Here is a 23,258-nt window from a genome sequence, read left to right as displayed (position 1 = left end):
TAGTATCTACTATTAATATCTATGTAAATTTAATTCAAAAATTGTATGTGATCCTTGATTATTCCATTATATCTTTACCAGTTCCTTGTTTAACATAACTTAAAAAAATTATACCTTATATCCTTCCTGTTAAGGATCCCCTCATACTCACTCTAAAGAAAAGACCCAATTTGTTTGAAAATTATCATACAAGTTAAAAAGCTCACCTGAAGATTGTTCATTCAGCCCATTTAGAGGTTTCATTTGCTTACTTTCCATTTTCCCAGACCAACTAGCAGATTCTGTGACTTCTGGTCCCTCACATCATTGTGATGGACCGGAAGTCACAGCTTCCACGGGCTCGCTTTGAAGCACACACTGATTAACTGGCCTTATTAGTATCTTAATTGAATCCTGAGTGGGCTGTTTGTCTGATTCTCCTGATATAGTTTGAGTCCTCTAACTTAAGATTGTCCAATTACTGTTTTATAAAATTACTGTTGTGAAATTAATTAATAGTTAAGTTATTTAATATTATAGTTATTATAATATAGCATTGTTGGGGTGAGAGAAAAAAAACCACAATTTGTGGAATGTTTTGTTGATATCTCACTTGCATATTGCAGTTTTCACTGAAAAGGGATTTTGACACCTCCTTTTTCCTGTCTAATTGCACTTTGGTCAATGCTGTTCAGTTGGTAATTAGAAAAAAAAAAACCAATGATGATAATAATAACAATAAACAAATAATGAAAAAAAAAAAATTTTTTTTTAATGGGCTTACCATAAGAATTTTAAAAAATGGGTAGTGGCACTGTCCCGAGACAGCTATTTATGGAATGTTTTGTTGGTCATTCATTAAAGGAGCTGTATTTGCTAGAAGCAGCTCTTTAAGTTTCTTTTGTCTTCCAAGTCTATCTTGGCAAATGTTGTTAGAATGGTAATTTAATATATTATTGATAAATTTCTTTGGAAATGTTATATTCATAAAGGAATTTTTCTGTTGTTACATTAAGTTGAGTAACTCAGCATGGGGTAACCATTAGCATGAAAATATTTAGTTTTCAATTAGCATGAAAATATTTGGCTTTTTTTTTCCCGGTGTCCATTATCCCATGTGAGGTAATCAACCACAGTGTGGAAATTTGCTAGTCTTGAAAATACCATGATTTAAACTATTTAAGAGAGTGTTGTATAAACTGATAGTTAAGAGTATGAAATTGTGAGTATGGAATTTCCTAATTAGTTCTTATGATCTTTAATTTAGTCATAAAAAAATGAATTTATTAACAATAAACATGTGTTTTGTTATATGTTATACAGGTATTATTGGAATTATCAGAAGCTGATATGGAGACAGGGCTAGGAATTACTAATCCTTTACATCGTCGCAAGTTGAGGCTTGCTCTGGAGGAGCATAAACAACCTTCCATTTGGTAAGATCTCATAATTTTTTCCACAAGTATTTCAGTTAGATAAACAGATTCAAAACTCTAGCTTGGTACATTGAAGGCCAGTAGTTTTAGATGAAAAACACAATTTGTCAAATTTTTAGCATAGTTTTATTATTCATTTAAAATTTTAATTATTATTAAATGTTAAAACTTTAAGAGTCCCAGCTGTTTAGGGCTTTATTTTCTCATTAGCTTAAAATAAACTAAAATATTAAGATGCAAAATATAAAACATAGAAATCATCACTGGAGACTACTGATACCTAGAGTGTAGTTGATTAAAAAAAAAAAAAAAAAAGTATGATATCTTCATCAGCAGTTTGCGTGTCAGGTATCAGTATAAGATTTAATAAAGCAACTTATCAGAGTAGGTACTTATTAGTGAATATGCTACAACAAATTACAATAAAGTTTTTTATCGTAATTATGTGACCCACACTGATTGACCCACACATAAGATTATGTGACCCACACTGATTGTGTGGGTCACATAATCTTATGGGTTAATATAATGTAAGTAAGAAGTTAATTTTATGCTGCTGACCTGCCAAATGTGTGAATTACTGAAAAAACATTTCAGTAATTCACAAGATTCATTTCGATATTCATTTGCAATATTCTGTTCGTTAGCTTTATTATAAATTAAGAACTTTTTTTTTTTTTTTTTGATAATTTGGAGATTTTTGCTTAACAGATGGTGCAATTCATATCAGAGGAATAGTTTTCATAGCCTCCGTTATGAAAATTTGTTTATTTTTGTATTTATAAAAGCAAAGTCAACCATTGCTGACATGAAAATTGCAATATTGCTCTAGCAGAAAGCTTGTAAACAGCAGCAGCAGAGTGTAAATATAATGCTTGAATATTTTATTTTACATGGTTCTGTGGATATTACAATTAATATTTGAAGTATCATTACTATTATATTAATGTATAATATACTGTTACTGCGGTTAGCATTAGTAGTGGCAAATGAGGAAGAAAGCAATCTTATACAACATCAGCAAAAAAAAAAAAAAAGATGCCTCCCATTTCACCTATTCATTCCCTCCAATAGTTATCTAGTAATTCCTTGAATTTCTTTAAACTATCAACTTCCACAACAACAGATGGAACTTTGTTCCAATAATCAACTACCTGTTTGCTAAAGGCAAACTTCCACACATCTGTTCTGCAACTGTTCTTCCTCACATCTTCAAACAGGCCTATGGGGCTGGGAAATTCCATACTGCAATAATTAAAGACAAACACCAGCCAAGGAATAAAAAAAAAAAAAATTTTACTATAAAAATAATGTGATATACTATCGGAAATATTTCAATAAATTACGATAAAACGTTAAAAATATAGTTAAAAATATACCGAAGCAATAAAATTATCTAAAATAAACTGGATTAAAAGCGATAAAACCTGAAGCTTTCGGAGACTTCCGAAAGCTTCCAAAAGCTTGTTCCTCCTCAGTTGGAATTTGTATTACCTCATGTGTGTGTTGTCCAAGCAAGAAGAAAAATTCCATCAGCACTAAGCTTCTCAATTCATTCAAAGCCGTAAACATCTCCATCAGATCAGCTCTCAGGTGCTTAGTCTCCATTTGTTCTGCTTATCAATCTCATTGCCCTTCTCTGTACTTACTCATTCCAGCAGCTCCACATCCTTCCTAAAATGAGGCCCCCAGACCTATATGTGGTACTCAAGATGTGGCCTGACTATTGCTTTATACAATGGGGGTAATCACCTCCTTATCCCTATTATCAGAATTCCTGAATATCATTGACTTAACCCCACGAGCTGTCCTGGCAACATGTCTGCATTGCTGAGAGAAATTCATGTCTGACTGCACAATTACCCCCCCCCAGGTCTTTTTCATTTTCCGCTATCCTGAGTGTAGTACCGTACAGTTGATGATAAGTTACTCTGGAATTACTGCTACTCATATGCAGTACCTTGCATTTGTCAAGGTTAAATTCAATTGCCATTTCTCAGCCCATCTGCCTAACTTTTCTAGATCCTGTTACAGCAGGATACTGTCATTACTGTGATTAACCACCCTGCCAACTGCAAACTTAGATTTTAAGCCTGATTTGCCTTCACCAGTATCATTGATAAATGTAGAAAACAACAATGGCCCAACACAAAATTCCGGGGGATGTCACTAATAACATTTGTCCTTGAAGAGCAATGTCCATTGATTACCACTCTGTCTTCAACTGAACCATCGCATTATCCATAGCAGCAACTTGTGCCCTTATTGCACACTGCTCCAATTTGTAGTCCTTTTATGTGCAACTGTAACCAAACCTTTCCTGAAATCCAAGTACATGATAAAAAATAATTTTTTGCATTCAGTTCCTTTGTGACCCCATCGTACACTGGTGTGCAAAACTTAAGGACCAACGCTATTTTTAAAGGTTACAACCACAAAATCTTTACTTTACATCTTTACTGATGAGAGTAGATTCAGTCTCAGCAGTGATTCTGGACGTCAGCTAATCTGGCGAGAGGTTGGCACAAGGTATCACTCTGCAAACATCACTGAAAGGGATCGATTTGGCGGTCGAGGTGTTCTCGTCTGGGGAGGCGTTATCTTGGATGGACATACACAATTCCAGAAACTGGAAGGCGGTACTGTTACCGGTGCATGCTACTCTACTGAGGTGCCATTGGCCCAGAGAAAAGCCCAATAAACCGGAAAGTGCAAATTGTTTTTGTTTTTTGGTCGTGACCTCCAGAAAAGTGCTTTAAAAAATATCACAAAGGCGTTAAAAATTGATTCTTATAACGGGAACATATGATAACGATGAAAGGATAGTGCAATTTCCATTATAAATATGACCTTTTATAGAGATAAATAGCTTAGCTACATAGTGAAAATTTCAACTTCAGCGGTCTTGGAAAGAATTAACAAAAAAACACCATGTTATTGAGTTCAGATTATGGTATTTTCACTATACCTCCATTTATGGCACCTCTGTAGCCAGGTGGGCAGGAGCAGCAGTGCTTAGCACACGCTTCTTGATTAGACCGGGGTTCGAGCCCGTCACCACCAAATACGGAGGATGCGGGAAGGTCAGGGAATGACCACCGCATATCCCCGGAGCAATATAGCCTTAGTTGCTAATGCTCCTAAAAACCAAATAACAATAACCTCCATTTATTCCTACGGGATGCAAAATGTGTTTCCATGATTTTTTTAAGTTTGCACCGGCCGGCAAAAACTTGCGTAAAGTCGAATTTCCATAAGTCGAGTATTATATAAGCCTGTTCAGTCAAACATGTACAAAATTACTGTTCCCATTATTTAAGTATCAAGTTTGACACTTTTCAGACTATTACAAACATTTAGGGCCCTTGAACACTGCACCATCTTCTAGGAAATACAACAAATTGTGCAGAACTTTTTCTCCTTTCTTAGACTGAAACCTTATGCATCCATTTAATTTACCTTGACAAGCTGCAGATAATAAGATTTTCAAGTAAATCACAAAGAGGCATGTTTAGGCCTTAGCAACCCTTGTGTTGTTCATCTCCATTCACAACAGTCTCTTTGCCACTAGGTAAGTAGGTGGTGCAACTGTCTTTTTTTTTTTTTTTTTTAATATATATTATTTTTCAAATTCAACGGATGCCTGATAGTTGGGTTTTTACTTTATAATGAAATGTAACATTAATGAGTAAAAAGTGCAAAGATTATTATGGCAAGAATTGAGGATCATATAACGGAACAAATTAGAAATTCAAATAGCTAAGATTCAGTGAAATAATGAATTTGATAAGTATATAAAAAATAGCAATTATATTTGGACAGAAGGGGTGATATGTTTAATTGGGAGGTTGCATGACAATTTAAGTTCAAGTTGAAGTGTTGGAAGGCTAGAGAAGAAAAGATAGAATATAAAACATATAACATTCTGTATATATTCTATTGTATTATATATAAAATAGATCACTGGAAACAGTATGTTAGGAGCAAAAAAAAAAATCATTAGAATACAATTAAAATGTCAGTGGAGAAGAGTGACCAAGCAAGACATACTGGGAGGGCAGCAAGGAAAGATTTTGGAGCTGTGGGGGAAATTATTCTCGGTAGGAGAGAGTGGTGGTGGAGGGGCTTCCAAAGGCTTGCTAAATAGCTAAGAAAATGGCTTTAATGTGACGTTGATGAAACTTTTTATGATTTGCTCTTTGTATGTTTGCTTTGGTTTACGGAAATATCTGCCCATTAAATAAGATTAGTTATTTTGCAAACACAAAGTACATACAGGGAAACATCTCTATAGTAGACACTATTGGGGCAGAAAAACATGTCCACTATTGGGAGGTATCCACTTTGCTGAAGTCAGTGTATATGTAGTCAGTTTCAATAATTCGGGAAAATGAAATTCACTGTAACTGGTTACTTAGACTTTTTTTTATTGCTTATCATTATATGTACATTTGTGTTTCAATTAATTTTTATTTGTGGTACTTATAGTAAAACATCATTAAATTTTAGTAAAAAAATGAATATAAATTGCTTTGTTTAGAATATTTCATTTTGAATTTCATTTACATGGTGGATAATTCGAATTGCTTAATAGTTTTACTTCATATTCATCATTTTTGTTCACATAGAATTCTTTTAATGTGTGTAGGTAATCTAATGGATCAGCATATTTTTTTACTTTGGGGTCATGCTGTTGTTCATCCTTTTCAGGTTCTTCATCTTCCTCCATTTGTTCTTCATTGTTTATAAATTCATTTACAACAATGTCTTTTACTTCAGTGTTTATGCCTTCCATCACTGTGCGTAGCACACGCTTTCTTGATTAGACAGGGGTTCGAGCCCATCACCAAATACGGAGGATGCGGAAAGGTCAGGGAATGACCACCGCATATTCCTGGAGCAATATGGCCTTAGTTGCTAATGCTCCTAAAAACCAAAAATAACAACATAACAACACCTTCCATTACTATATTAGAGTCTACAGATTGTGTCTACAGAAACACAATCATCACTGCTCAGTGAAGAATTTCCTAGTGTCCTTAGCAAGTCATTAAGTACAGACACCTCAGCTGCATTCCATGTTGCACTAATCCAGATTAGTGCAATATGGCTTGCAAAAGTATAGCTTATACGTCTATACTTTTGCAAAGTTTGGAACATTTTTTTTTTCTTCATCAAATTTTGAAATCAGGTGTTTAAGAACCATTTGCCTTTAGCCAGCGGGTGGTTGGTGGGTGGAACAGACTTCCATCCCTTGTCGTGGAAGTTGATAGCCTAAATAAGTTTAAGGCTCAGCTGGACAGGTATTTCGAACGAACAGAGGGGTGAAGTGGAAGTGGTTATTTTTATTTATTTATGTTACTTTTTTTTTTTTTTTTTTTTGGCTGATGCTGCATAAGCTTGCTTTCTTGCATCAAATGCCTCTACTAATGCTAATGCTAATGCTAATTTGTTGATATGTCACCTTAAAGTTTGCAATTATTCTTTGATCTAGTGGTTGAGAAGCAGATGTGATGTTGGGAGGAAAAAAACATCATTTTAGCATTATTCAGCTGTGTGGGTGAGATGTGACATTGTTAAAAAAAAACAAAATAATGTTTCTATTCTGGCAAATCATTTGTTTATCCAACTGGATCAGCCATTAATGGAAATCTGTCCTTATCTCCCTAGTCATTCAAGTTTTATTGTTTGATTTCCAATGTACATTGAGTTTGCTTAATCCAAGCCTATAACAAGAGGTATTTCATGAGTGCCCATCATGCTTTTGCACAGAAGCATAATTAGAAGCTCCTTTGTCATTTTACCTCCAGCACGTTTCCCCTGAATTGTTTTATTTGGAACTGTGCAAAAAGAAAGACCCATTTCATCAGCATTCAGTATGTTTTCTGGTGAATATGCAACTAGTATTGATGGCAGCCTTTTTTTTTTTTCCCACTCAAAAATGGTTTTCAAATTAACATCTGTTAAAAACAAAAAAAAAAAAAAACCCTCAACGTGGGCACCTTTACATGGTGAGGGGACCTCCCAGTGATGCTGCTGGGCTTCCAGGTGCCTCCGTAGCCAGGTGGGAAGGAGCAGCAGTGCGTAGCACACGCTTCTTGATTAGACCGGGGTTCGAGCCCGTCACCACCAAATATGGAGGATGCGGAAAGGTCAGGGAATGACCACCGCATATCCCGGAGCAATATGGCCTTAGTTGCTAATGCTCCTAAAAAAAAACCAAAACCAAACCTGGGCTTCCAGATTAGCATCACTGGGATCTAACGCCCATACCTTGGTTCCAGGGTTACATCTTTGGAATCCAGCATGTGCAGCCGTGCGCTGCAACCTGTGGAATTCGGAAAGGGGGGATCCTGGTGGTTGAGGGGCCCAGCCTTAATACACCACTTTGGCCCCTGCTTCGACAAGACGGTGGTCCCGGACCGGCCCGACTGGGATTAATCGGCAGATGGTTCTTACTGCTAGGGTCAACTTCGTTCCAATAAGTCTCCCTCCCTTTGGTCCTGGGACGTGATCAAGGCTTATTGGAAACATGGGTATGGTGCTCCTAAGCTAACTTGGCGTCCCATTTGTGTATGCAGTACCTGCTAGTTCACGAGTGGGCGTCCCCTCGTAGGGCTCCGTGGTGGATGACGTACTTAGGGCATCAGAAATTTTTATCTTACTCCTATGAGTAATTTAAATCCTTCTTCTTCTTCTGGGGCCCTAACAGGGCCCTACCTAATCGAGACGATAACACAGACAACACCTCTGTCAAAAGAGCCAGAACTGAGGATAAAACACCATCTGTAACACCGCTTTTCCTCATTCTCCATTCGACCGGAGAGCAGTCAATTGGAAAGATGTCACCCTTCTTTATCCAGAAAGGATTAGAAGGGTTGGCAGGATCACCTAAATCTGTAAAACGACTGCGTTCTGGCGACCTTTTGGTCGAAGCTACAACTATGAAACAGGTGGAAAAAATCCTGAAAGCCACATCAATAGGGGGAATACCTATCACCATAACCCCACACAAAACTTTGAACTTTTCACGAGTTGTCATTTCAGAGTGGGACCTTCTTCATGTCTCTGAAGAAATCTGCTCTGAATTGAAAGAACAAGGAGTGACGGCTGTCAAAAGAATATCAATGCGCAAGGATGGGAATCTCGTCCCTACCCGAGTTCTCATCCTAACATTTAACACCCCATGGCCTCAAAGTTCCATCAAGGCAGGGTATTTAAAATGCCCAGTGAGGATTTATATTCCAAACCCACTGAGGTGTTTTAAATGCCAAAAATACGGCCACTCACAAACAGCTTGTCGTGGTAACCCTGCCTGTGCTCGATGTAGTGCGAAAGATCACGAAAGCAAGGAATGTTCAGCTTCCAAACCAATCTGTATAAATTTCCAAGGAGAACACCCTGCCTACTCCAGAGCATGCCAGCGGTGGAAGGATGAAAAAGAGATCTAAAAACAGAGCTGAATATCTCCTACCCAGAGGCTAGAAAATGCATACAACCAATAAATAGTGGGAAGCCTTCATATGCCCAGAAGGTTTCTGCGAAGTGCACTATCGGTACGCAAACTGAGATGACTGTACCACCAAGAGAGTCATTCACTCCGATTGCACGCTATTTATTGAGTTCACAAAAGCCCACGAAAAAAACACAGTCAGCCGCCACTCCTATATCCGTACCTCCTAGTGCTCCACCACTACCGAAACCAAGTGGTAAAGAGCCACCAGTAATAACAGAAACAATGGATGTAGAGGACAAGGAGGTACCGGATGAATCAGTCTTGGAACTCTTTGCGGAGGAAGAAATGGAAACGGGGACAGCGTCCATTCTTCCCCAAAAAAGGTAAATCCAAGACTGACAAATGTAAGCCCTCAGCACCTCAGAAGCCGCCTGATGGACCCACCAAGCCAAAATAATGGCTAGATTCGAGCCAGTTTGCTTTTGCTTGCAGGAAACTTATCCAAAAGCAAATGATGATCCCACCATGCATAACATCACAATTTTTCGTAAGGATAGAATTGCAGATGGTGCTGCTCATGGAGGAGTGGCTATCCTTGTGGGCAACCAGTTCAATGTTTGCTAGTTACAACCACCATAGAGGCTGTTGCACTTCGCCTTACAGTGGGATTTTTATTAATTGCCTGCTCTATTTATTTGCCACTTGGGATTGACATCTCCCAGGAAGACCTTGATGATCTTGTAACGCAGTTGCCTCTCCCTTTCTTACTTCTCGGGGATTTTAATGGACATAACACCCTGTGGGGTAGTGCTAGCATCAATAGAAGGGGACGAGTCATAGAGCGTATGCTAAATGACAATGACCTTTCCCTTCTAAATATTGGAACAAACACCTTCTTCCACATACCTACCTGTACGTTTTCTGCCATTGATCTCTCTATCTGCTCCCCTTCTCTACTCCCTTCACTCACTTGGGAAGTGGAGGAGAACCCACACAGAAGTGATCACTTCCCTGTGACAACCTCGTTGCACAGTGGAAGACCATGTCTTCCTTTCAGGTTACCACGGTGGAAGACTGATCAGGCTGACTGGACTGCCTTCCAACATCAGGCAAATTTTGACCTCAGTACCATCAGTCAGGAGCCTATTAATGATACAGTAATGTACATCACAGAAAATATCGTCCAAGCAGCTGCGAATGCCATCCCAAAAACATCTGCCCAGTTTCCACCATTTCCCAAACCATGGTGGAATTCACAGTGCACAGCAGCAAAAAAGGCTGAAAACAAAGCGTGGGGGATATTCCACCGATATCCTACCACAACCAACCTTATAGCCTTTAAACGCGCACGAGCCAAAGCACGCTACATCTGCTGTCAGAGTCAAAAGGAATCATGGATCCATTTTACTTCATCAATTACTCAGTCCACTAGTACTAAGTTGGTCTGGGATGAAATCCGGAAAATGAAGGGAAAATATACATCCCACACTTCTTCAATCCTAGATTATAATGGATGCACTATTGCAGATCCAACTGCAATAGCCAATTCTCTTGGGGAAACATTCTCTAACATCTCTGCAACATCTTCGTATTCCCCAGAGTTCCTGGTCCTGAAACATAAAATCGAAAAACAGGCACTTAATTTTAAGTCTAAGAGCGTTTATCCCTACAATGGGTCATTCACTATACAGGAACTGAAAAGAGCTCTTATTCTTTCCAAAGCAAGTGCTGTTGGACCAAATGGCATCCATTATGAAATGATTAAGCATCTTTCACCAAAATCTATGGATCATCTGCTCCTTCTATATAATAGAATCTTTATTGAAGGGCAGTTTCCGGATTCCTGGCGCAAGGCAATCATTCTTGCCTTTGCTAAGCCAAGAAAGGATCCAAAAGTCACTACTAATTATCATCCTATTGCTCTGACTAGCTATCTGTGCAAAATCTTGGAGAGAATGGTTAATTTTCATTTAATATGGTATTTAGAATCAAATGACCTCTCCAACATCCAGTGGGCGCCTCCGTAGCCAGGTGGGAAGGAGCAGCAGTGCATAGCACACGCTTCTTGATTAGACCGGGGTTCGAGCCCGTCGCCACCAAATATGAAGGATGCGGAAAGGTCAGGGAATGACCACCGCATATCCCGGAGCAATATGGCCTTAGTTGCTAATGCTCCTAAAAACCAAACAACAAACAAACAAACCAACATCCAGTGTGGCTTCTGAAGGAACCGGTCCACTCTGGACCATCTTATTAGACTGGAAACATCCATCCATCCGGGATGCTTTCCTAAAACATTAACATTTGGTGTCTGTATTCTTTGACATGGAGAAAGTGTATGACACAACTTGCAGATTTGGCATCTTAAAAGATTTGCATAGCCTTGGCCTTAGAGGGCATCTCCCCATTTTTATTAAAAACTTTTTAGCCAATCGATCTTTCCAAGTTCGTGTGGGATCCTCAGTCTCTCGTTCCTTCAGCCAAGAGAAGGGAGTACCACGAGGATCAGTATTGAGTGTCACGCTTTTCGCCATCAAAGTAAATTCCATCACAGAACAACTTCCTCTAACTGTAAACAGTGCCCTCTATGTTGATGACTTTAGCATATTTTGTCAGTCATGCAACATGAGGGTTATTGAAAGACAACTGCAAAAAGCCATTGATCGCCTAAATTCGTGCGCACTGTCTAATGGATTCAGGTTCTCGCCGCAGAAGACCGTTTGCGTACACTTTTGTCGTAAGTGTAATCTTCATCCTGAACCTGAATTATGGCTTGGACAAAATGCTATTCCAGTAGCGGCGGACACAAAATTCTTGGGACTCGTATTTGATAAAAAGCTAACCTTTGTGGATCACATCCGTCAACTCCGTACAAAATGCACAAGAGGCTTAAATATTCTCCGCTCTCTCTCCCTTCTACACCTTGGGGTGCGGATCGATGCACCCTTCTACGGCTTTACCGTGCACTTGTACGATCCAAATTAGATTACGGGTCCCAGGTATACTCCTCAGCCAGAGACAGTGTCCTTCGATGGCTGGACCCTGTCCACCATCAGGCTATCCGTATCGCTACTGGGGTTGGCGCATTATAGCCAAAGTAGCTTATGCGCCATCAAACCTCCATATCAACAACAACAACAGCTACTGGGGCATTTTGAACATCTCCTGTCCAGAGCTTATACGTTGAAGCAAACGAACCACCGTTACCCCTTCGACATAAGCAGTTGTCTTTAAACTATGCTTTAAAGTTGAAATCCCTGCCAGACCATCCTACGTGGACATCCCGTTTTTGAGCCACGTTGGGAAAATTTGTACAATATCCATCAGACTGCCAACCGACCTTTTGGTATTCATGTCCAAGAGCTACTCAGAGAGTTTAACATCATGGTAAATAAGGTTGCACAAACACCAAAAGAAACTCTTCCACCCTGGCATGCTCATACCCCATCGTGCGACTTTTCCCTTAAGAAATGGGTAAAGTCTGAGACTCAATCATCTGTCTATCAGCAGCTCTATTTTGCACACCGAGCTGAGGACTCCGACTTCCTGCCAGTTTACACAGACGGCTCGAAGTCTGAATCGTGCATAGGATCTGCTGTTGTCTTTCCGGACACTATAATATTTCAGCAGATTCTTCCTGAATCCAGCATATACACTGCAGAGCTGCATGCTATAGAGTTAGCCTTGGATCACATTCGAACTTGTCAATGCCAAAGGTCAGTAATATATTCTGATTCTTTGAGTGTATTACAGGCTTTATTAACTTTGAGACAACTCTCATCCAGTTCTCTGTCAGGTTCAGCAGAAGATGCATTCTCTTCATGAATACAAGTTTGATATCTGCTTCTGCTGGATTCCTAGCCACATTGGGATAAGGGGAAATGATTTGGCTGACACTGCAGCCAAATCAGCAGCTCCCACTAATAAACTTTGCCTGTCAGTCCCCTATACAGACTACAGGCAAATAATATGCAACAAGATGTATTCCCAATGGCAAGAACTATGGCATAGAGAGAGAACAAATAAATTATACCAGATAAAGCGTGTAATATGGCAGTCCAGTCTGTGCAGGAACCGGAGCGAGGAAGTGTTCTTGCTCGACTCCACATAGGACATAGTCATCTGACACATTCGTTTCTGCTGAGGGCAGATGACCCTCCTATGTGCAAGTCTTGCGACACCATTTTATCAATAAAGTATATTTTAATAGATTGCGTTAATTTTACCAGTGTTCACAATATATATTTTACTGCTTTTACTCATCCGACTGGGCCTTATACACTCAGACAGATTTTATCAGACAGCGACCACGTGTCAGCAGTTTTTAAGTTTTTACAAGCTATTAATATATGCACACATATATAAATTGGATAATTTACCTTTAAACTTATACTGCCTTGTATATATATATATATATATACAGGGTGTTTCAGTTAAACGTTTCAGAACTTCTAAGAGGGGTAGGGTACATCCTGACAACTCGAAATCATATAGCAATGTGGGGTCGGAAATGCTTTCCTGAAGCGGTGTTGTACACAGAAGCACCATAAAGAAAAGAGACTGTAAGTGAGAAATCGTTTTAATAATACGTGAAAAGAAGCAAAAGGTACATGGATTAAAGTAAGTGTTCGAAGTTTCTTCCACGGGCTACAATGCACGCCTCACATCTCCGACGCATGGACATCCGAACATTCTGGAATACTCCAGGCGAATTTCGAATTTCTTCGGCAGCTACTGCGATTCTTGCAACCAGCTCCTCAGCATTGTCAACAGGGGTGTCATAAACTAGCGATTTCATATGACCCCAGAAATAAAAATCAAAACATGATAGGTCGGGTGACAACTTTTGAGAGATGAACAGATTTCTGCATCGACGCAACAGACAATGTGGTTCCAACACGATGGAGCCCCTGCCCATTATAGCGGAGATGTTCGTAACTACCTGGATGTCACATTTGGTCAACAGTGGATCGGACGTGGTGGTCCCGTGCGTTGGCCTGCTCGGTCACCCGACCTATCATGTCTTGATTTTTATTTCTGGGGTCATATGAAATCGCTAGTTTATGACACCCCTGTTGACAATGCTGAGGAGCTGGTTGCAAGAATCGCAGTAGCTGCCGAAGAAATTCGAAATTCGCCTGGAGTATTCCAGAATGTTCGGATGTCCATGCGTCGGAGATGTGAGGCGTGCATTGTAGCCCGTGGAAGAAACTTCGAACACTTACTTTAATCCATGTACCTTTTGCTTCTTTTCATGTATTATTAAAACGATTTCTCACTTACGGTCTCTTTTCTTTTCATGGTGCTTCTGTGTACAACACCGCTTCTGGAAAGCATTTCCGACCCCACATTGCTATTGATTTCGAGTTGTCAGGATGTACCCTACCCCTCTTAGAAGTTCTGAAACGTTTAACTGAAACACCCTGTATATATATATATATATATATATATATATATATATATAACAATTTGACAAGGTAACCTTTTTAAAGGTTACCAGAATTTATCTTTGTTGATATTTTAATCTTTTCTTGGCGCAGTATAATCGCAGTCTTTTTTGCGCAATAAAATCAAAATCAATCAATCAATCTGTAAAAAAAAAAAAAATTAACATCTGTTCCAGTGTGAGTTGACAGAGCAACCGTATTTAGCAGTCAGGGGCTTGAACCCCTGTCTACTCAAACAGCATGTGCTACTGCACTCATGCTCTTGACCATTCAGTTACAGAGGCCAACATCTGTATACCCCACCACAAATTGCTTTAAAGGAAATATTTTGACTCTATGGAACTTACCTAACCAGCCATCAGACACTTTAAAGTCAATAGTGCAAATTTCTTTAGCAATTTCTAAAGCTTTGGTTTGAATTATAGGACCAGGGATGGGAATTTTTTCACTGTGCACCCAACTAAACCACTCAAAAGTCAGTTTATCCACCAAAACCACCTTTTGCAATGAGAAAATGTTTTCCATTTCTATTTTCCTGCCACTGTTTTAACAAAGTTTCTTGATTTTTAATTAATTGCTGCTGCTGGTCTTTCCAATTTTTAAATGATCAGCTAACTAGCTAACTTATGAACTCAACATTTTTCTTTTCTAGAATATTCTATCAATTCTACTTTTTCTTTCAGAGTTGACTGTTTTCAAGACATACTGTAATACAGTAAGAGAATGTAAATATAAATCCTTAACCAGGCCTGGAACTCTACACAGAATTTCACAGTCATCCAGATTCTGTCTATTTGAAATACGATACTGTAATGCGCACGCACACACGCGCGCACGCACACGCGCACACACACACACACACACACACACACACACACACACACACACAGAGAACAAAACTGAGCCTTAAAGAATAGGTAGATGTAGCGCCAGATATGCAAGTTGGGTTTTTTTTTTTGAAGATCTAGACATATGTTTAGTGGTGATAGACTATGGAGTGGTTTCAATCCTTTAATTAAAACTGCTCCATGAAGTGGCCGATTAAGTTTGACTGACTTTTATTAATGCAGCATGCATTTGTAGAGGACTCTAATGCAAATGCATTAGTCCGCTTGTAAGGTGTTAATTTTTTTTAAAGAAATTTATTGTACAGTATTGTATTACAACTGTATTTTCATATTCACACTGAAACTCTCCCCATTCTCTCTCAGGTTTACAATTTTATTGCCTTGCTAAGTGATGCGCACACAAGTGAACCACTTCAGACAGTCAAAATAAAGTTTGTAAATTCTATATCAGCAGTGATGAGCTTATTAACAACATATTCTTCAGTCCTAAGTTATCAGAAGTCTAATTAGTATCACCATTGTTGTAAAGACCTTGATGTTTACTTACCTTCATGGCTAAATGAAGACCTATGAAAATGCATGTGTGCGTGTGTCTTACCAGCAATGAATGTGCTCATTCAGAAAGTTATCCTTGAAAAAATCTAAGTGTCTATTGCAAGAAGGTTGAAAAATCAAAAAAGGATAGCTATCAAAGTGTCTGTGTCTGTACTAGAGAGTGCACACTTTAGAGGGGATGCTTAACATGTAATTTCAAATACTTATGGTGGGCCTGAGTATCCATAACAAAAAGATGTCCATTAAAGGAGGTTTCACTGTATTCCCTTTTTCAGTAGCATAGCTACCCATGTTCGGGCCCCTACTTAATTAATGAAAATTGCAAAAACAGGAGACAGCCAAAGACGGCGGGCCCCTAAAGGGCCGGGAGGCAATTGCCTTGCCTGCCTACATGGTAGCTAAAGCCACTACCCTTTTTCTTTCTTTCTTTCTTTCTACGGTTGCTATGTTCATGAAATTCAGCTATTTCTCTCTAACATTAGAAAGTTTTAACAGTAAGTCAGTTTAATTTTATGCAATCAGTTTATAAAATGTATCAAATCAAGTTCTGCTAATTTTGTTTCAGTCCCTACCCGAAAATTTGTCTGCTTACCCATATTTGGGTGGTAGAAGAATGGTTACCTAGTCTGGGTCTCTCGTGTTGCATGGAGAATTTTGCTTTGCAGCTAGTTGATGGAAGAGTATTAGATACACTCAGCAAAAAAGATTTAGAAAAGCATCTTGGTGTAAATAGAAAGTTTCACCAGGTTAGCATCATGCATGCAGTTCAACTGCTGCGTATGGTACGTTTTGATAAGCAGGTAGGTTTATGTATTTAATTCAGAAATTTTAATTAGCTTCATTTTTTAATAACATGATCATGTTCATTTTTTATTTCATATTAATACAGGTTTGGTTATGGCCAGTAGATATAGCTCATACTAAGGCATGAAAGCCGACCGGGCTGGCCGGGTGGGTAAAGTGCCTGCCTGGAAACCCAAAGGTCGCGGGTTCAAATTCCGCCTCGGGCTTGGATCAGAGTACTGCAAAAACCTTGGGAGGTGCATTATGGCCACAGAAGCTGATGCACCAACAACTAACTAAAAAAAAAAAAAAAAAAAGCATGAAATAATGCAAATATTAGTAAAGATAAGAATAAAATTAATATAACATTGGTGTAAATTTTAAACATGTTCCTCCATAAGGGTTTCAACCCTTTCTGCTCATTTGGAGCTTCCTAAGTTTGAAAGCTTTTATCAAGTGAAGTCTTTAGTTAGCTAATCTAAGGCAGAAAGAGAACAGTTCCCCATGATTTTTTCCAGGATTTTGAAGTCCATACATGAAAAATAAGCTCATGAACATATAATCTTAGAGATGTGTATGCCACAAAACCATGTCAACTTGAATACCACAAGAGGTGCACTGTGGCCTGAATAGCCAATGCATCAAAAATAACCAAACAAGGGCAAGGTATGTGTGTATGAAAATATTTTATGCTGTTCTATTTAAAATAGTTAAACTTGTTGAACTAAAGCATGAAAGAGTGATGATGATAATCAGTTTCATGATGTTAATTGCAAATATGTGCCTCATCGTGTTTTTGCACAAAATCACGTACAAAAAAAAAATAATAATAATAGTTATAGGAAAAAATATAGTTCTCACAAAGGCATCCGACAGTTTCCAAGTATGGCTAGAAAGTTCCAGCAATGACTTATAAAGTGATTCCTGTAATTTTCTAGCCAGAAGTTAATGCACTTTGCTTTCTTTTGTCACTCTGAAATCTCCAGCAATGAGAGACAGTCAGTAAGTATTTACCCTCACCTAGAAATATTTGAGTCAGGTATTTTATACCCAAGTATATATGTATATACTACTAAGTTTCATAAGTTTTACATATAATTATTTGGTTTTCTAGGTAGATTGATTACTGAACTAGAGCCTTGAATACAGCAAGTGGTGGTATACTAGAGAAGGTTGTGTTCTGATCTGTTAAAATATGTCTTCATTTGCAAGGCTAAGAAGCAAAACAAATCTATGAGACGAAAGCTGTATATGGGCAGGATTGCCCATCACATTAGACTGAAAAATTGGAAAGGTGTAGGTGAGGCAATGTACATGATTGCCCATTCTCAAAAAGGCAATGGCATCATTGGAGAGTACTGCAGAAACTTCCTGAGAAAGTTGAGAGGCTGTCAAGTTAAAGGGATGTGGAAATCTATCCAAAGGTGTTCACCTTCTTGCTGACAATGCTCCTGCTTACGGTTTAAAACAGTTTTGCAAAGTAAGCAAAACTGTTTGAATGCTTACTTTGCAAAACACAAGTTTTGCAGAGTAAGCAAACTCTCAGAAAGGAAATCCACCTTTCTCTTTCTCTACTAACTACTAAGTTTTATACCACTTGATCATTCTCGTGGCACTATCTCATACCTACCTAGTGGTGGGACTGGAAACCTGGAAGGAAAGTTAACCTCCCAGGGCAAAAAGGAAAACACCATTGAATATGTCAACAAAGTTACACTTGAACTGCCTAGGTGCTCATGACTTTCTACCAATGAAACCGACAAAAAGACTGTGTACGGACACACAGTAACAGGAATGCCCATCATTCTTTCTCTCCTCATTTCTTATATAGAAATGCTTTCATGTGAACTCAGGAAACTAGGGGAAAAAAATTCAAAAATATAGGGTTGAACATTGTTACCTACCAAGAGGCAAAAAAGCAAATTATGCTCAAATCTTCCTCTAGCTCAGAATAATCACCTGAGAGGGCATAAATTCAAATTGAGGAAAGACAGATGTAGGATAGATGTGCGGAAATTTGCCTTTAGCCAGCGGGTGGTTGGTGGGTGGAACAGACTTCCATCCCTTGTCGTGGAAGTTGATAGCCTAAATAAGTTTAAGGCTCAGCTGGACAGGTATTTCGAACGAACAGAGGGGTGAAGTGGAAGTGGTTATTTTTATTTATTTATGTTACTTTTTTTTTTTTTTTTTTTTTGGCTGATGCTGCATAAGCTTGCTTTCTTGCATCAAATGCCTCTACTAATGCTAATGCTAATGCTAAACACGCATATACAGCAGCAACCCAAAAATATCAGTCAGTGGCAAAAAAAACTGAAGTCTCATTTACTCCAACTATATTTTTTGCACTGCAAGCCCAAATTATGCTTGTGATATCCTCAGAACAATCCTCCAAGGAACAGAAAGTGGTAGACAACCAAAAATACTCCAGTTACTCTTCTACCGACTGCACCTCACACACTGACAGACATTATAATATGAAAACACCTGGTCTAACTACGAAGGCAAACAATGATACATTAATGAACATGGATGTTGATAACAATGCTGACTCAGATGAACCAGTAGAAGATGACATGGACATTGGATGCCCAACCTTTCCAAAAAGGAGCAGATGAAGATCAATCGCCATAAACAGTCTGTGCTTAAAAAGCAGACAGAACTATCCTCATCTAGTAAAACCAAATAATGCACCACATCATACAGTGGAACTGTAGAGGCTTTCACAGCAATGTTGATGACATCTGTAAGCTAAACAAGCATTACCATCATGTGAGTATCTCTTGCAAGAGGCAAATTTAACACCTCAAGTATCTTCCCCAGTTAAAAATTATACTTTATTTTGATAAGAGAGGTCTGTTATGCAAACAGTGCCCATAGAGGGGTTGCCCTACTCTTAGACTCAAGCATCCCTTGTAAAAGGCATTTCTCTTCAAACTACATTAGAAGCTGTTGTGACAGTATAGTGATTGGTCTAGCCTTGACACTTGTTTTGGTCTCCATTCCACCCAACCATCCATATCCAATTCAGGAACTGGATTTGTTCTGACCTTGTTCAGCATTTGCCCCCCTCCTGGTGCCTCCGTAGCCAGGTGGGAAGGAGCAGCAGTGCGTAGCACACGCTTCTTGATTAGACCGGGGTTCGAGCCCGTCACCACCAAATACGGAGGATGCGGAAAGGTCAGGGAATGACCACCGCATATCCCGGAGCAATATGGCCTTAGTTGCTAATGCTCCTAAAAACCAAATAACAACAACCCCCTCCTTTTTTGTGTACTGGAAGACTTTAATATGTATCATCCATTATGAGGTTCGTTCTTCTTAGATGGAAAAGGACAGCTCATTGAAATGCTGTTGGACAGACAGAATTTAACACAATTGAATACTGGCTCTCCCACTTACATCTATTTTCCTATGGGGACAACTTCTGTAATAGATTTCTTGAGCTGTTTGTTGATCCACTTTCGAAGTATTGAGTTGACAGCAATTGGCAGTCCTCTCAACAGTGATCAATATCCAGTTATATGTAGAATGCAAACCTCCCACTCCATAACAACAGAAACCCGAACAAAATGTAAATTTGTTAAAGCAGCCTGGAAAAAAATATATCAACCATATTTGATCATCATATCATATCAATGCAGTCACTGAGCTCATAACAACTGAAATACTAACAGCTGCAACACCTGCCATTCCACAATTTCAAATAAGAAAACACAGACATATCAATCAATGGTAGAACAAAGATTGTAAGAAGGGTGGGGTGGGGGAATGGCATGAAACTTATACTGGAAATACCCCACTACTACCAATCTTGTTAACTATAAGAGACTTAGAGCTGAAACATATTACATCCACTGAAAGGCTAGAAAAGATTACTGGATAAGATTTGATTCCTCAGTTAACAAAGATACTGATGTCTGAATAATCTTTAAAAAAAATAAATAAAATAAATATATAAAGCATTTAATATGGTGAACATCCTACATTGCCCTTTCTCTTGTTAACTGGAATGGGAAGGAGATCTCTACTCCAGCAGCTGAAAAATTCAAACTGAACTTTAATACCTCCTCATTACCTTATAATTAATCAGTCACATTCTCTGAAGCGGCTCACATCTGGTGAGTATGGGCTTGGCACACCCAGGGTCCCGAGCTGGATATCATCATTCTTCTCTTTCTTGGTGATTTCCTTCTCTCTCTCTCTCTCTCTCTCTCTCTCTCTAACTGAAATTTTTTTGGCTGGTGCAGCAAAAGCCCCAGGCTTCCTTGTGCCATATGGATAATAATAATAACTGCAAGAATCAATAACTACCTCAAGGAACAGTGCTGTTGGCCATCATGGAATTTCCTACATTATGCTCCAATATCTAGATCAGAAATTATTATCCTCACTGCTAAAGTTTTTCACTCAAATCGAACGTACATTCCCCAAGTCCTGGCATAATTCCTATGTAATAGTAATCTTCAAACCAGGAAGAGATCTTTCTGTTCTTCATAATTATAGATGAATTTCACTAACCAGCTGTTTGAGTAAAACTGTAGAAAAAATAATATGGCATCTACTGGATACGATACTCACATATTATCTTGAGTCCTAAAACACGATCAATAACAACCATTTTGGCTTTAAGAAAAATAGATCATCCTAATATCTTATTGTAAATGCTGAATCAAACACCAGAAATCCATTTATCAGAAATCAACATCTAGTCATGATATGCCTTGACTTTGAGAAAGCCTTTGATACCACATGGTGCTACGGCATCCTAAGAGATCTTCATTCTTTTGAACTGAAGGGTCATTTATCTTATTTTATTTGCCACTTCCTTAAACATAGTTCTATGTTTGCTACTGGCAGGTTCTTTCTCAATCCTATGTACAAGAGAAGGAGTTTCACAAGGCTCTGTTCTCAGTTCCACTTTATTTGTAATATGAATGAACAATATTACAAACACTGTGGACTCATACCTCATTCGCAGAACATGAACTACATTGTAAGACATCTCCAAATTTCGATAAACAGAACTGAACTGTGGATGTCACAGAAATGGAAATGATGCAGATTATCTCACAGAAATCTACGGCCTTACATTTCTACAACAATCTCAGAATACACCTTGAAGAGCTGCACTTATCCACCCTCCTTTACCAATGGTGTTTTCGTTGCTGTGGTAGCAACTTCATCATCCACCTTCACAAACTATTCAAATTTGTCAACAAAATCCATATACTCCTTCAAATTCCCCCATTCCTCAATGTTGCTATCAGTTCGTGTGCTGGACCATGTTTTGCGATGATATTCTCTTCAAAGCCACTCTTTCTGAAGCAGTTATTATTACACTTGGGTGTCATTTTTGACAACAGGCTAAACTTCCAGGATAATGTTAAACCTCTATGGACTGCTTGCGCAAAGAAAATTAATATATTCTGAGTCATTTCCAGTATGGTTTGGGGTGCAGATCATTATATCCTGCTCCACTTATAGTGGTCCCTAATTAGATCTTGTCTAGACTAGGAGCACCTGCCTATGACTCTGCTCAAGAAGGGGGGTACCGTGGCGCCTCTCTCCCTATACAACATTCTGCTCTTAAGAGTGCCTTAGATGCATATAGAATGTCTGTGGCTCAAAGTCTGTATTTAAGGGCCATGAACCTCCACTCAGTGTCAGAAGAAAGAAGTTACTGCTTATCTATGCAGGTAGAATTAAGTCTCCCCATCCTATTTGGCCACTGCTAGAGGATACACAGTAGACAACCCATTATAGAAAGAAACCCAGAGCAAATCAGCAAGTTCTGAAACATAGCCATAAATAGCTTAAATAGTTTGGCTTTGAGGTGATTTAATTCCTTTAAATTGTATCATTTCAATAATAAATTACTTAATCTACCATGTGACATAATAATGTAGTGTCTATCAATTCATTAACATAATAAAGAGATTTTAGCCATCAAGCTCTTAACAGGATTCCCTTGGTGAGGGCTCTATTGAGCCTTTTGTTCACAGCTGTATTGTACCATTTTATTCCTGGCAGAGAGGTCATTCTCAGCCGTGCAGAAGCCTTGATTATGATTTCAGTTTTCTTTTACTAACACCAAACATTGCAGAAACTGCAAGGTCTGGCCACCTACTTTTGACACTTTTACTTGTCACCTCAACCCTAAAATCTGTATTTTTGATATACTTACTATAACCTCAGCTATTGAATCTAAATCTTACTCTTTGGGATCTCTGGATTCCAACATTGCTGTCAGACGTACTAATGAGATACACCCAGTTTGCCAAGTCTGGCAAAAAAAAAAAAAAAAAAATATATATATATATATATATATATATAGAGAGAGAGAGAGAGAGAGAGATTTGGGCATAACTTTCAACTCCAAAACTGCTCTTCAATAACCATTTACGAGCATTGCATGTAAAATTTTGTAAACAGAAATGGCAAGCAAAACAGCATTTACTTCACATCTGAGAACTGAACTTGTCTGTTTATTATGTGTATGGAGTGATGCACCCAACTGTCATCTATGGCACTGAACTTTGGGGGGTTCAAGAGCTCAGTCTACTCTCCTATCCCCATCCCTGATGAATATTGAATGCTCAGGTGGCTGTCATTCAAGCACAAAATCAGTATGAGAGTATGCAGTTATGATATGACTGCAGTTTTTAGATACAGAAAAGTTCAAATAGAGATGGATTCTAGACTTATTGCAGCCACCAAAATGATCATTAGATATTACATTTCCACAAATAGCTGG

The 23,258-nt window shown here is 38.6% G+C and overlaps 1 protein-coding gene across 5 annotated transcripts in view; it reads left to right on the top strand.

Moving 5' to 3' along the window:
• LOC150079199 (kazrin-like) overlaps positions 1-23,258 on the top strand; it is a 358,730-nt gene that overhangs the window by 221,942 nt on the left and 113,530 nt on the right. For 4 of the 5 annotated variants that reach the window (XM_090382316.1, XM_090382314.1, XM_090382315.1 and 1 more), the window contains 2 exons: positions 1,303-1,415; positions 16,287-16,521. In XM_090382316.1, the coding sequence (XP_090238442.1) occupies positions 1,303-1,415; positions 16,287-16,521 (348 nt within the window). The remainder of the gene's footprint in view (positions 1-1,302; positions 1,416-16,286; positions 16,522-23,258) is intronic. The other variant, XM_090382313.1, reaches the window with a different exon arrangement.

Source organism: Mastigoproctus giganteus, chromosome 10 (assembly GCF_048544385.1).
Source record: "Mastigoproctus giganteus isolate SK-2022 chromosome 10, ASM4854438v1, whole genome shotgun sequence".
Lineage (NCBI taxonomy): Eukaryota > Metazoa > Arthropoda > Arachnida > Uropygi > Thelyphonidae > Mastigoproctus > Mastigoproctus giganteus.
The sequence above is the reverse complement of the archived record's forward strand: the minus strand, read 5'-3'. Positions and strand labels throughout refer to the sequence as shown.